Source organism: Lynx canadensis, chromosome B1 (genome assembly GCF_007474595.2).
Source record: "Lynx canadensis isolate LIC74 chromosome B1, mLynCan4.pri.v2, whole genome shotgun sequence".
Lineage (NCBI taxonomy): Eukaryota > Metazoa > Chordata > Mammalia > Carnivora > Felidae > Lynx > Lynx canadensis.
Window position 1 is genome coordinate 80,544,696 of NC_044306.2, and position 15,678 is coordinate 80,560,373.

The following is a 15,678-nucleotide window of genomic DNA, read 5'->3' on the forward strand; positions in this document are numbered from 1 at the left end:
AACCCAAACACCCTCACCTTCCAGGTGAAGGAAACAAGGCCTGCAGAGTGATTTTCTGCATTTTTGTCCCAGTTGAGATTAGAATGTGGATAGCCTCCTGGCTTGTGTTTATTTTTATTGTTTAAAGTCAATATTCTATTTTTTATTTATTTACAACTTTCTTCTCTTCCAAGGCATAACCATCAAAGATGACAGCGCTTGTTTGAAGCAAGGTTAGATTTTTAGCCCCTCAGATCTCGTCCTCAGATCTCCTATATTCCCCCACAACCTGTCTCCATTTGGAGGTACTACTTGGATATCCTTTCAGCCTTCTTCTCACTTAAGTTATCTGAGTCCAATCTCATTATCTTTCCCCAAACCTGTCCATCCTTTTGTGTTCTCTTCTTTAGCAAATAACCAATTACCTATTGCCCAGCCTCAAAACCTGGTGTCCTCCTAGGTCTTCCTTTTCCTCCTCCCCCAACACCCCCTCAGTCACCAAGGAATTGATATTTTTATCTCCTAAATATGTGTTGAACCCACCTACTTCTATCCATTCCCCCTGCCTTTCCTTTGGTCCAGCCCCTGTGACCTCTCCTTTCCAAGACCACCGGATTCTTCCATCTCTTCGCCCTGCTCCCAGTTCTACCCTCCTCCTGGCCATTCTCTTGGATCAGGTGCAAATTTCAGAGTCACAAGCTTGAAGATGCTAAATTGAAAGCCTTTATTTTTTTTATAACAATTTTAATTCCTGGCCGCGAGCCTTGATCTTCCCTAGTGTAAAAATCCAGTCTTGTTCTTCTCAGGTAATGTGAGTCCAATTCAGTGATTTCTCGGGTTATTCAAGATTCTGACACCTCGTCCCCTCACCCTGTTTTCTCATATAGAAACAACACAGTGCTGGAGAAGGGTAGAGAGGAGGAGAGTTGCCAGATTTAGCAAATAATAATATAGGATATATACTTCAATTTGAGTTTCAAAAAAATTAGTATAAATATGTCCTATGCAATGTTTGGGGCATACTAATACTAAAAAAAATATTCATTGTTTATCTGATATTCAAATTTAACTGGGCATCCTGCCCAGTTTCATCTGGCAACTCCAGGGCTGGGGGTTTGTCAGTATTTACTTTCAGATCTTAATCTAAGACCTTACTATAGACACTGAATATCCTTCTCTAGTATCTGTGTCTTCATTCTTCTTTGCCAACAAAACTACAGTTTTGCTTGGGAGAGCAATGTGTCTGAGAACAGGCAGAATTTTAGTTTTTCCAGTCTCCTTGCAGCAAGGGGTGGCCATGGCCAATGGAACCAAAGTAAGAATTTACTAGCCGTTACAGGAATGCTTTTGGTGTTCCCAGTAATAGGGAAAGACATATCTGGTGCCACCCATCTCCCCATTCTTTTTGCCTTGAAGATGGACACAGTATCTGAAGCTATAACAACCATCCAGTGACCAGCAGGGGACAAGCATGAGGTAAAGAATAAGATAATCCCAGGTGCATTGACCTTGCCAGACCACTGAACCAAGGCCATCAGATGCCTACTTTTAGGCATCTTTTGCTGAGAGAAATGGAGATCTCTAGTTTTAAAGGTACTATGAAACAAGTTCTCTTGCTTGTAGTTGAATGCATTCCAAACCTATGGGGTTGTATACACGTGTCCATCTCTCACGCATTCAATCTATCCTTTTCTGTCAGATTTGGAAATATGCTGACCTGACTCCTTTGATAACTCCCTAAGGCTTCTTATTCTCAGCGTTATAGCTGTGTCCTCCTTCAGCCCCCAGTGGGCAGCCATACAAGAACATTTTAGCACACATTCCCTCGTTGTGGCCAGTGACATTGTGACATATACCAGCCCTCTATTTCCATTAACTGTTGTGTCATACATGGAGCCCACTAGATGACTATGGTATGTCACCCATACCATTCAGGGGCTATGGGAAATTATAGTGGCTGGTTCTGAGAAATCCAATACAGTGACTTTTGGTATACCTTGTGTGGGGCAGGTAGAAGGAGGGGAGAGAGAGGACATGGCCTTTGCAGCATTTCACTGCTCCTTCTTCATACTATCTTCCTTTGTCTTGACAAGAGGGCAGAAACAAACAAAAATCTTTTACTTCTTTTCTCTTCCCTATGTCATATGTTTTTGGTCTCCTACAACATGGGGGCCTTTGACCTTGTGGCCTAGGAATGTGGCTTCCTTATTTTCTTTATGGATGAGTCCTATTAAACAGGTGCTGTATATCTATCTGGATGCCAGAGCGGGGAGGATAACAGCTCAGCTGGAACACTCCTTCCGGGTGATTTTTCTAAACTGTAATCTCATGTAGTCATTTCCCTAACTGGGACCCTTCAATGGATCTAACTCACTCTTCGCTTGGAGTCCACACTTCTTACCATGGCTTTGAGGTCCTGTCTTTTCTTTAAAAGCTACTCTCTCACCACTCCTCTCTTCACCTTTCTTTATACCTAAGCTTATACCTTACTTATACTGAGTAAGAAATTCTTGGTGGATGGCATATGGGCTGTTTTTTTCTTTTTTCTTTTGTTTTTTAATTCTTTAGATGAATCTACTGCATATCCAGGAGTTGAGAACCAGTAGTGCAGGACTTTACATGTATCTGAGCATCTTCACATACATAATCTTTTTTTTTTTACAAGTGGGGGAGGGTCAGAGAGAGGGAGACACAGAATCCGAAACAGGCTCCAGGCTCTGAGCTGTCAGCACAGAGCCTGACACGGGGCTTGAACTCACAAACCGCGAGATCATGACCTGAGCCGAAGTCAGACGCTCAACCAGCTGAGCCACACAGGCACCCCTACATAATTTAATTTTGTTCTTAGAAGAATCCTGTGATATAGGTATGGCATAGATTGATACACACATTTTACAAACGAGATGAAATGAGGTACACGGAGCGGTAGAACTGGGCCCAACCTTGAGTAATCTAATTCAAGGCTGTCTCCACTCCACCCTGAAATTTTTATTACTAGTAGTATCACATTGTGTCAGTTGTTCTAAATATTTAACTGGCTCCTAATTTTTAAAAAATGTAATGTAATATAATTAGTAGCTATATGATTTGGCCTCTGATTGCTCATTAAGTGGAATAAAAGCTGCCACACAGCTGTTGTCCCATAACTCTGTTTATTTCCTGTATCCCACTTTTCATCATCTGAAATGATTTATTATTTCCTATTTACTTGTTGGTTGTGTTCTCCCACTAGAATACAAACTTCACAAGGAGATTGAATCCATTTGGTCTAGAACAGTGCCTTCTACCTAGAAAATTTAATAGCTATCTGTTAAATAAATTGAGTATTCATTTGTCACTTTATCTCCTTGTATATGATTTATCACTAAATTAGAAGTGAATTATTAATCTAAAAAATCATTAACTTAATCTTAACTGAAAATATTTTTAAATGTATTTATTAATAGATTTTAATAAACATTTTCTAACCAAACATCCAAGCATGAGTGAATGAACGAATGAAGGAAATTCCATAACTTATAATGAAGCCACATAATATAGAGTGCCTTTTTGACATTAAATGGCATATTTAATTTTTGCTTGGCATGTTGAATTTTTTGTTTTGTTTTACTGGGAGGCTAGTATATCAAGTACTTTTGGATCTTGCAATTACTACAGTCTGCATGTGTTCCCCCAAATTCATATGTTGAAATCCTAACTCCCAAAGGTGATGGTGTTAGTAATTGAGGTCTTTGGGAGGTGCTTAGGTCATGAAGGCTCTGCCCTCATGAATGGGATTAGTGCCTTATTAAAAAAAAAAAAAAAAAAAGAAAGAAAGAAAGAAAAAGTCTCCAGAGAGATCCCTAACCCTTCCACTATGTAAGGACACAGTGAGAAGGCACCAACCATGAACAAGGAAGAGGGCCCTCACCAGGAGGCGACCATGCTGGTGACTTGATCTTGAAATTCCAGCCTCTAGAACTGTGAGCAATATATTTCTGCTGTTTACAAGCTACTCAGTCACTAGTATTTTGTTCTAGCAGCCAGAATGGACTGACATCAGTCAACTAGTTTATTTGTCCCTATCAAACAGAGCTCAGCTCTGGAACTGCTATATTTATAATGTAATTTTATTAAAATTACTACATTTGGGTAGCTCCTGGCATCTTTCATTAAACTGAAGTTGTTCAATTATAAGCGTGTGAGGCAAAGATAGTTTTCAGCTTTCACTGAGGGGAAAAAAAAAGGCAGCACATTTCAACCTTTCATCTTTAGAGAAGAAAAACACTGCATGGATTTAAAGGATTAAAATCATGTTCTGAGTGTTGGGTTTCTTCTTCCCAGTTACCGGAACTCGTACAAGAAGAACATTTGTGTGGACATGCTGCGAGACGGTTATCACAAGTCCTTTACTGAGCTCTTCGCCCTGATGGAGAAGTGGGATGCCCTGCAGGAGGCTGCAAGAGTTAGGTCCCTTTTCTGGTTGCAGAGACCCCTGGAGGAGCAGCCTGATAAGCTGGGTCACTTCTACCACCACCTGACCAGGGCTGAGGCGGCTGAACGGAAAGGTGAGTGGAGGGACTGTGGGCAGCAGTGCTGCGGGAGCTGGAGCAGTGAGCCCGAGGGAGGAGTGCAGAGTGTTTCATGTCTGAATTGAGACCATTAAGACACCTTAGCACAGTGCATTCTAGACATCTGAGCATCTTTATGGAATACATGATAGGGGAACGCTGAATCACAAGCTGCCCAGACACAGGGGCATCCTGCTGATGTCATTTCAAGCAGGAAAGACAATGCATGCACCGCACCTAATAACACCGCCACAATGTTCCAATGTATTAAAATCTTTTGTATCATGAATTACAAATCTTTCCATGATTTTTAAAATATATAATCTGAATAGAGACTTTTACTAAGAGTTTCATTCTTTCTTTTTTTTTTTTTAAATTTTTTTTTCAACGTTTATTTATTTTTGGGACAGAGAGAGACAGAGCATGAACGGGGGAGGGGCAGAGAGAGAGGGAGACACAGAATCGGAAAGAGGCTCCAGGCTCTGAGCCATCAGCCCAGAGCCCGACGCGGGGCTCGAACTCACGGACCGCGAGATCGTGACCTGGCTGAAGTCGGACGCTTAACCGACTGCGCCACCCAGGCGCCCCAAGAGTTTCATTCTTTCAAAGAGTATTATAACTTGAAAATTTATATTGATTTTCTATAATTTATATAATAGAATTTGAAGATCTTACCAACAAGTCCTACAGATTTCAATCGGAGAATTTTTATTAGTGAATAGTAGGAAGATATGAAAAGCCTGCAATTCACAATTATAAATAAAATTGTTAATTTTATATTTTCCATCACATCGTTTGTAGTAAATTCCTTTTCTTGTATCTGAAAATTTTCCCAAAAGTCAATGTTTCATCTAGTGAATAAAATATTTTGATCTCCACTGTAATTATACTCATATTGTTGTCATGAGCCTTTCCTAGTTACATATTAGGAATTGGTCGTTTTATATAATCAAAGAAAGGAAATCCTAGATCCTAGAAGTCAGCATATAAATTTGGTGATCTAAATTATTTTTTTCTTCAACTTCTTGTGTGAAAATATCATAGGACTGAGAGAGAAGCTCAGGCCCCAACAATGCCTATATTTTACTTCAGGCCTTTCTATGAGAAAATACAGTATTAGAGGGACACCTGGGTGGCTCAGTCAGTTAAGCATCTGTCTTCAGCTCAGGTCATAATCTCAAAGTTCATGAATTTGAGTCCTGCATTGGGCTCTGTGCTAACAGCTCAGAGCCTGGAGCCTGCTTTGGATTCTGTGTTTTCCTGTTTCTCTGCCCCTCCCCAGCTCCTGTTCTGTCTCTGTCTCTATCTCTGTCTCTCTCTCTCTCTCAAAAATAAACATTGAAAAAATTCTTTAAAGAAAGTCGAGTATTACACAACTTTCCACAACTGTACCAATGACAGTGGGGAAAATTAATGGGGGCATGGTAACAGTATTAGAGGGATAGCAGAAGTCGTTCAACCTCTACAGTGGAGTTAATACATGTTTCCTATCAGGTTGTGACCTGACTTACAAATATGAGATACACGAAAATTTTAACAAGTGAATGTGCGTGTGTGTTTGTATGTGTGTGTGATGAGTACAGGAGGCAGATATTTGTATTCTGAAAAATGCTTAGCTGCAGGATTAACTTTTTAATTTTTTTTAAGTTTGTTTGAGAGTGAGTGCAAGCAGGGGAGGAGCAGAGAGAAAGAGAGAGAGAATCTTAAGCAGGCTCTGCATTGTCAGTGCAAAGCCCTTTGCAGGGCTGGAACCCACAAACCATGAGATCATGACCTGAGCCAAAATCAAGAGCCAGATATTTAACTGACTGAGCCACTCAGATGCCCCACAGGATTCACTTTAAAAATAGAATCCTCTGGTGAATTTTAAAATATGACATCTAATTTCTCAAGAAATTAACTATTATAAATAAAAAATGCTTTGTTAAAAACTTACATTCTCATTTCAGCTCCAAATTCTGAAGTGATATTTGCACTGAAAATAGAATTGAGCAAGATAAAAATTTCCCATTAGTCGTTTTTTCAAGTTGAATTCATCACATTCGCTAAGTGTTTTAAATAGAGGCTTTCATCTGAGTAGCATAAATATGAGCCCCATACGTCACTTGTTATAAAAAAGTGTCATAATTATGAGAAACTTGTCATAAAGCATTTTGTAATTATAAAGAAACTAAAATGCTAAGTAGTCTATTTTAATGTAGAAAACATTAATTTACAATTTTTTATTAAATAAAAGTAAACATTTAAAGAAAAGTGTTTCTTGGGGTGCCTGGGTGGCTCAGTTGGTTGAGCGTCTGGCTCTTGATTTTGGCTCAGGTCAGGATCTCACCTTTCATGGGTTAAAGCCCCAGAGCCAACTCTGCACTGACAGTATGGAGCATACTTGGGATTCTCTCTCTTTCCCTCTATCTCTCCCCACCCCCTCAAAGTAAATAAATAAACCTAAAAAAAAAAAAACTTTCTCCAATCCCAAAAATTAACAAAGTCCAAACTTTATAGTAATCAATACCTTATACACATGATATTAGTAAAGAAAAGAATTATTTTCTTTACTGGTTGGTTTTATCATATATTCATAGTAACTAAGCTGTATTTGTTAAAGAAATAAAATTACCTCTTGCTCAGGTTATCTTGTTCAAAAATGCAGTGGCTTTTGCCTGGTTGAAATATAGAAAAATAAGATTATAGTGAAGAATATTGTTGGAAATACCTCAGTTGAAGGACTTCTGAATATTTGTATACTTTAAAAAAATTGTGTTAATTATTTTCACATTTACTACATAAGCTTTATTGAGGAAAAATTGTGATACAAGTTAAGAACATCCCAGAAAATGGGAAAGGGGATATACTCATTCACTCTTATTAATTTGAATTAATCTTAAATCTTAAAACATGCAACATGCAAACACACACACACACACACTTAATCTAGAATGTAAAAATTTGTTAATGGTGTCTCAGGATTCCATCTTATATGGTCATAAGACATATATGGAATCTGAAACAATTATCCTGAAGTAGCATTATCTCTGAGCATTCTCATTGCTTCTCATTGGAAAGACTATCACTCTAGGGCCACAATGAAGTTCATTTAATCAAAGCTATAGCACTAACAATAGTCATCTTGGGCCAGTTCTGTCTCTTGAGACTTACAGAACAGGAACCTAGAGTTATTTAAATTATTCTGCAAAACACCACTTGCTGGTTTGTAGCAAAAGGTGTTTAAAGTAAGCTAGTCATTTCTTTTTGGATTATTTTCCATTTGTTAAAGTGCTTTTATTTTTTGTCCCTAATAACATTTCTTATATTACCCATTATTGTAAATCATCTCTGTACCATCTATAATGTTATGATTAGGGCCTTGTGCCCCATGGGGCTGGAGAAGAGATGGCAATAATGGTAATGGGCAACTGAATCAATAGATAATTCAAACATTATTTACACTTGACTTTAAATTATTGTTAAGGGTTAAGCAGCAATTTTTTTCTAATAACATTTATTTAAGATACCCAAATATGTTCTATACAAGCAGAGTCCCACAGGATGTTTACAGGTTTTATGTAAAGCAAAACAAAAATAATTATCTGATGAAATAAGTTTGAGAAACACCAGATGAATTAACGTTGACATTAAGGAGGCTGATTTATTGCAGGACTTACCAGAGCCTTTAATATGCTGATGTATACCATGTGGTTCACTAAAAGAGGGAAATTAGCAACTGTATTTTCCACATTTATTTCATCATGGAATCTCCTTTTTAGATAGCACAGTGAATACTTGTCTAAATAATAAACCACCAGTAAAAATGTTTTTCATCTTATAAATGTCTACTGACAATTCAAATAAGCAGTCTACAAGCAAGGAGATAAGGCTGCTTAGAATGTAAAGGGTACAGCCCATATATTTGGATTGTCCAAAGATTCAAAACTTGAATATATCCCTTTATACTTAATACTATGAAAAATATTGCATTTTTTACTAGAAAAATAGTTTAACTGATAGTGGTCTTTATTTTTTTTTTTAATTTTTTAAATGTTTATTTTTGAGAGAGAGACACACACACACACAGAGTATGAGTGGGGGAGGGGCAGAGAGAGAGAGGGAGACACAGAATCAGAAGCAGGATCCAGACTCTGAGCTGTCAACACAGAGCCTGATGCACACTGGAACTTACCAACCTCAAGATCAGACCTGAGCTAAAGCTGGCCACGTAAAATGACTGAGCCACCTAGAGGCCCCTGACAAGTGTCTTTAAATATGGAATCTTGATAGCTTATATAACTCATTCTAAAAAGAAAAAAGGAAAAAAAAAGTATGAAATTTTGGAAATGTTTTTCTATTGAGGTGTGATTACTGAAAAACAAATTATTTTGGGATCATTTTTTTTCATGAAAGCTCTTTATAGAACTTTTTAAAAATGGAAGATATGGAACGCTTTATAGACTTTATAAAATAGCTCTCTAGTCACTAAAGATGACAAAGAATATAAAATATTATAGGTGCCCCCTGGGTGGCTCGGTCGGTTGGTTAAGCGGCTGACTTCCGCCCAGGTCATGATCTCGCGGTTGGTGAGTTCCAGACCCTGGTCGGGGTCTGTGCTGACAGCTCGGAGCCTGGAGCCTGATTTGGAGTCTGTGGACCCCCCGCCCCTCCCCCACTTGTGCTCTGTCTTGCTCTGTCTCTCAAAAATAAATAAATGTTAAATAAATAAATAAATAAATAAATAAATAAATAAAATATTATAAAACAGACTTTAGTGCTTTGTTCACATTAGGTAGAAGGTTCACAATGCAAAGCCAAAACATAAGCGAAGTCAGTTCTGCGATGAGAGTATTTGGTTTTGTTTTTGTTTTTGTTTTTTAATTTATTTATTTATTTTGAGAGAGAGAGAGCAATAGAGCACGCAAGGGAGGGCAGAGAGAGGGAGAGAAAATCCCAAGCAGGCTCTGTGCTGTTTTCAACCAAAAGGGTATTTCAATTTCTAATATATTCTTTTAGTTTTTTTATTATTTTTTAATGTTTATTTTGGAGAGAGAGAGACAGAGTGCGGGGGGGGGGGGGGGGGGAGGTGGCGGAGCGCAGAGAGAGAGGGAGACACAGAAACCAAAGCAGGCTCCAGGCTCTGAGCTGTCAGCACAGAGCGGACAGCAGCCTCAACCCCACAGACCGGGAGATCATGATCTGAGCCAAAATCCCACACCTGACCGGTGGAGCCACCCAGGCACCCCTATTTTTTTATTTTGAAGAGAGAGAGGGTGTGAGTGAGTGAGGAGCAGAGAGAGAGGGAGAGAAAGAGAATCCCACTCAGGCTCCACACTTTCAGCGCTGAGCTCACCCAGGCAGGGCCTGAGTTAAGGATGTGGGGCTAGAACTCATCAACAGTGAGATCATGACCGGGCCGCTGAGGTTGGATGCTTAACTTCCTGGGCTACGCAGGTGCCCCTTTCTAACATCTTCTAAGTTTTCAAAAGGGTTTTTGTTGTATTTTTGGAGTGCACATCTTCGATGTAACTATTTTAGTGGTTAAAATACATGAACTTAAGTTTGCATTTCCATTTTTAAAATAGCTAATCATGCTTTTAAGGAAAAATAAAAAATAAATGTCACTAAGTTGGTTTAACATTTGAAGGGGCAAGCCGTGAGACATTTTTCTAATGCAGTTTATGTTTTTGTTTGAAGAATACTTTGAAGATGTCTATAACAACTTGTATGCACTGGCCTGTTACTTCAGTAATTCTGAAGACAAATGGGTAAGGAACCACTTCTATGAACGATGTTTTAAGATTGCTCAACGGATCAAAATTGACGGTGGGAAGAAAGAAGCCGAGGCGCATGCGCACATGGGACTTCTCTTCGAGGAAGAGGGTGAGTGGTCATTTGTCAGGCTGTCCTGGGTGCTTTGGAGGATTCAGAGTCCAGGCAACCAGAAAGCACGTGGGGATTGAGAAAAAGACCTGAGGCGTTAGTATAAGCATGTAAGTTATTGAGATTAAAAAGCAGAGGTGTGTGACTTATGGATTCACCTTAAGTATTCCTTGCAGTCATACTCCACCCAAGCGCTCAGGCTAGAGTTCCCAGCAGCAGCAGCAGCAGCAGCACGGAGAATAAGCATCCTCCCGTATCCATCCACATATATCCGTCAGTGCCACTTGCTGTATGATTTTGAATTTCTTACCATTCTTAAGTCCTCTATTCATTTTAACTTGATTTCTCCTGTATGAAAATGGGAATAAAGGAAGGCATGCTTCATGACTTTCCTAATGCCACATGTCCCCTACAAAGGGGACCAAAAAAATACCTCTATAATTTAGATATTGCCCCATTGTGATTTATAACAACTTCTGAAGGAAAAGTCCTTTAAAAGTAACTTCATACTTAATGATGTTATCTTAAGACAAGACTGAAACAAAAACAACAAAAATCATCTAAACATATTTTGTATGATGGCTTACTAAAGGATGCAAATAGAAATTTAAGAATTAAAATTATGGAAGGAATGGTGGGTAGATAATATACAAAGAAAATATATGAAAAGATATGAATAATCCTATTTCTTTTCCCAAAAAACTGTCTCATTTTCCACAAAGGTTTTGACTTTGGCCAAACAGTTAAATTAGAAAATATTTATTATTTTGTAGCTAGGACTGTATAGGACTTGGAGAAAGATTTAAAAAAAAAGTTTTTGTGCTTCAGGAAATTATACGTAATCTATAACATGGTAGGTGCTAGGACGTGGAATATGGTCGGGAGCCATCTTGAGGGATAAATACCAGGTTTGCCAGAAAAACTCAGAGAAATGAGAGATCATACAGACTAGATTCAAGGAAGGCATAATGGGATCAGTAGGGACTGGTAGGGGACTTGGAAGATGGGGTGGAATTTAGGCAGGCAAGAAAACAGGAATATATTCTGTAGGAGGGAGCTACTAAAGCGTAGTTAGAAAAACTTGTAGGAGGGGCAACCTGTTTAAAATGGAAAGTGTGGGGGCACCTGGGTGTCTCAGTGGCTTGAGCGTCTGACTCTTGATTTTAGCTCAGGTCATACTCTCACATTTTGTCAGTTTGAGCCCCACATCGGGCTCCCAATGCTTGCTTGAGATTCTCCCTCTCTCTCCTGCTCTCTCTGTTCCTCCCCAGAGCTCTCTCTCTCTCTCTCTGTCTCTCTCTCTCCAAATAAATAAATAAACTTTAAAGCAAATAAATAAAGTGGAAAGTGTGTTTCTGAGCAGTGGTGGCAGCTAAGAGTGGAAAGGCAAAATAGGGACACAGCAGGATTCAGAGTTTGGGTTTAAGCTTCTGTATATTCAGAGTAAGGAAAGGTTGGTTATTACTGTAACTTGAGAAGTTGTTAAAGCTTGCAACCTGTTGTTAAAAGTAGTGTTCTTCCAGTTTGTAAAAATGGGATAAATTCTTGCTTAAGTAAAATTCTTTCTTAAGCTTTTAAAAATTACTCTCATTTCATAGGTGTGGTGAATACTTTTTTAAACTTTAAAAAATTATTATCTTCACTTTGAGGATGAGAAAACTGGCCAAAAGAGATTAAGCTGGTTGGTAGTGAAGCTAGTTGTTTTTTTTTTAATTTTTTTTTTTAACGTTTTATTTATTTTTGAGACAGGGAGAGACAGAGCATGAACAAGGGAGGGTCAGAGAGAGGGAGACGCAGAATCCAAAACAGGCTCCAGGCTCTGAGCTGTCAGCACAGAGCCTGACGCGGGGCTCGAACTCACGGAGTGTGAGATCATGACCTGAGCTGAAGTTGGCCGCTTAACCAACTGAGCCACCCAGGCACCCTGATAGTGAAGCTAGTTTTGACTAGTCAGCTAGCTTCAGAGCCTGTAGTCACTGCTCTGTGCAAACAAAGGATTGGTTGCTTTACCTCCATGATGTGCTAGTTATGAAAATTATATATTAGAAGATAAGTTACCACTTTTTTATTCTTTACTATAGGAAACCCGGAACCCCACCCCCCACCCCACAACTGAATACAATAAAAATCATTTTTTGTTTTGTTTTGTTTCTGTAATTGGGGCCCTAATTTTCTGATTTGTGTCAACAAATCAGATCAATTAAAGTGTCCACTTCTAGTCCCCAAAAAAGTCACAAAAGAAATAAGAAATAATATATGATAATAAGGCTGAAGAAGTCAGGGCTCCATTAGTGAAAATATTAAGAGTGGCTCAGTGAGATTCAAATAGCTATCATAGGTATATTCTGAATTTCTGTATCAATTTTAATTCTGATTTTAAAAATTCAGTTTGATTTAAAAAAAATTATTGCAGAAAAAATGCATAACAAAATTTACCATCTCAACATCTAAGTGTGCAGCTCAGTGTTTAGTATATTCACACTGTCGTGTGATCTGTCTTCAGAACTTCGCAAAACTGAAACTCGATACCCATTAAACATCAACTTCCAGTTTCCCTCCTGATTTTTTAAAATATCTGAATGCATTTCTGTTGGAGGATTTATGCATTACTTCCCTTATTTATTCATTAATCTACCCATTTACTCAGCAACCGTGCCACCGTGGTTGCCCATACAATTTTAGTGACTGCAAATGAGGATGAGTTTGGGAAATATGAAGGCTGGGCTGCTGTGAGATTACATTTGCAGGTCCTTGGCTTGCTCATATTTAGGTGTCACACCCTATAGCATGATAAAATGCACCCATATTCCACAGCAAATAGAATATTTTGCCCATGAAATTATTTTTAAATTAGGTTGTGTTTTTTGTTTGCAATCACTTTTTTGTCAGGTCTAAAATATTTTTCTATGCCCTTGATCAGTTCATAGGCCCTGAGAATCATGCCTTTATTGCCTGATGGATAAAATAACTGTGTTGATGTTGCTGAAAATTCTAGAGACGGGCTTTGAGTGTTGCTTAGCAATGGTGAAAAGTATCTGTGCAGCTTTTGTAATCCGGGTAAACTAAGACTACTTAGAATGTGTGGCTAGAGTGCAGTGAGGACTCACCTGGCTGTAGGGCTCCCCCTGAGGTGATGGAGGTATAGCATCCACAAATCTGAGCTGATTGGTCCAGACAAGCGAATGGAGGCCCTACAGCAACAGCTAGGCAGCAGCTGTGCTCAGGGGCAGGTGGCAGCATCCTGATTCCAGGGGTGCCCATTCAGGTTAAAGCAGGATACCAGCCGGCAGATGGGAAAGGGCAGGTTGTCAGGGCCCAGCGAAGCAGGCTGTAGTCCAGGGCATGGCTCCAGAACCCTCAGGGAACTATAGAGCAAATGATCATGAGCAGAAGCCATAGTCACAGGGACTGGGCACCTGGGTGCAGTCAGGGCCAGTGTGCAGCCCACTGGCACATATGTGACCAGAGCTTCATCCAGAGCCCCCTGGCCAGAGTAGAGCCCAGGTCCTTGTTCCCACTGCTGTTAAAGATCAGGCCCTAGTATACAATGTGGCCTGATTTCCATAGGCTAAAGGGTTGGCAGTGTGACTCTTCATGTCAGGTATCTTCAGACTATAGCTGGGGTGTCAAGCATAAATAGTCATGGACTGACAAATAACTTGTAGCAAATCAGTGGCTATATCTTCTTTCAGAACTGTGACATATTTGTAAGGAAAAATGGACCAGCCGCATTCACACCACATCTGTGGAGGATTGGAGAAAACTCTCAGACACTATGTCAGTAGGAGATATGTCCATACCTTCTAGAGCAGCACACAGAGGTCTAGCAAGGCCAGCTGTCAGATACTGGGAGAGAGGGTTTTTTAAGAGACATGATTAAGGAAACACTGGCTCCTCCCCTGGGATGATCTGGGTCTAGGATAACAATGGCATGATGACATGGCAGAGCTGTAACCTCAGTCCTCTTCTGCCAGATCAGCATTACTGCTTGGGTCCAGCACCAACCCCTTTACTTGGCATGATTAGGATACTGGGGTCCAAGCCTTGCAGTTGTGGTTTTATTGGGTTTGGGGGTAGGGATAGCAAACTTGGGCAGAAATGACCATGTCAACATTCACAGCTGAGCAAGAAGCAACACTTTTTCCCCTTTCCCCACTTCCAGTGATTCAGGATCTGGGTCCAAGCCTTGCTTCTGGCCAGATTAATGGACTTAGTACTGAGGCTAACTGGTTTCTATGGAGGCTTGCAGGAGGCCAAACTCCTTTCTGAAAGGCTAGCCTGAAGATCCAGTCTTGGGCAAGTTAACCATTAATTTCTGTCCACCTATTTGTCTGTTCCAGTTCAGTCCATGGCTTATAAAGAGCATCTCTTACTGGCAGCAGCCCATTCCATTTCAACCCAGAAGGACTTTGAGTCCAAACTGTGCTGTGGAAGACCAAAAGGATAATTAGATATAGATGTTGGGTGACAACCCCAGAGTGCTGATCATGGCCACTAAAAACAGGCAGGGGAAGACCAGTGTAGGAAGAGCTTAGGCAATGTACATCTTCCAGTTCAGGAAGCCATCATCTGTGATGTTAGCACAGGGATTGAGTAATGGCTAACCAGATTCTACAGCACTGATCCTAAGCTCTCCCAATGACAGAGGCACTTCTGAAGAAAGGAGTTGTCCCGATCAGCTTGCCCAGTTCAGGTCCTAGAATAACTTTCGACAGTTAGCTCCATGTGCAGATTGCAGTTTGCCGGGGGCCAGAAGGCACCAGGAGCAGAGTCGTGTTGTGAAGACACATTGGAGTGGCTTCCATTCTCCCCTGATATATCCAGTAATGGAAGGTAGATCCAGCAACAGATCAGTGGAGAAAGCCCGCCATTGTAAGGGACTGTCCCCCTTATCGTCTTGATCTCATGAAAAGGAGTTGGAATTCAGAAGCCTACTTATCCTTGTCTTACTGATGTTCCCTAATTTTCTCTCCTTTTTAGTAGAAGACATCCCTTTTCATTTTTTTTTTTTTTGCATGAATTTTAGGAGAGGCAAGAGTTCAGCTTTCCTCTTAGTGAAGCATCTGACCCATCCAAGGCAACTCCCTCCAATATCACAAAAAAAGGAAGGCCTCCCACTACTTAGGATTTTTTTAAAATTTGTTTCTGCTAATAGTCACTCATTGGCCTCCTTGAAGGCTGGCCACAACACCACTAGCAGACTCTTCCCACTCCAATCTTGGTCTTCAATTTATTTCCAGTCATCTGACTTGCTTCCAGAAGGCCGTGGTAAGGGCCTGGACAG

At 39.9% G+C, this 15,678-nt stretch overlaps 1 protein-coding gene across 2 annotated transcripts in view; it reads left to right on the plus strand.

The window, feature by feature from the left end:
* TTC29 (tetratricopeptide repeat domain 29) overlaps positions 1-15,678 on the plus strand; it is a 243,323-nt gene that overhangs the window by 40,139 nt on the left and 187,506 nt on the right. For both annotated transcript variants that reach the window (XM_030312961.1, XM_030312963.1), the window contains exons 5-6: positions 4,303-4,526; positions 10,209-10,394. In XM_030312961.1, the coding sequence (XP_030168821.1) occupies positions 4,303-4,526; positions 10,209-10,394 (410 nt within the window). The remainder of the gene's footprint in view (positions 1-4,302; positions 4,527-10,208; positions 10,395-15,678) is intronic.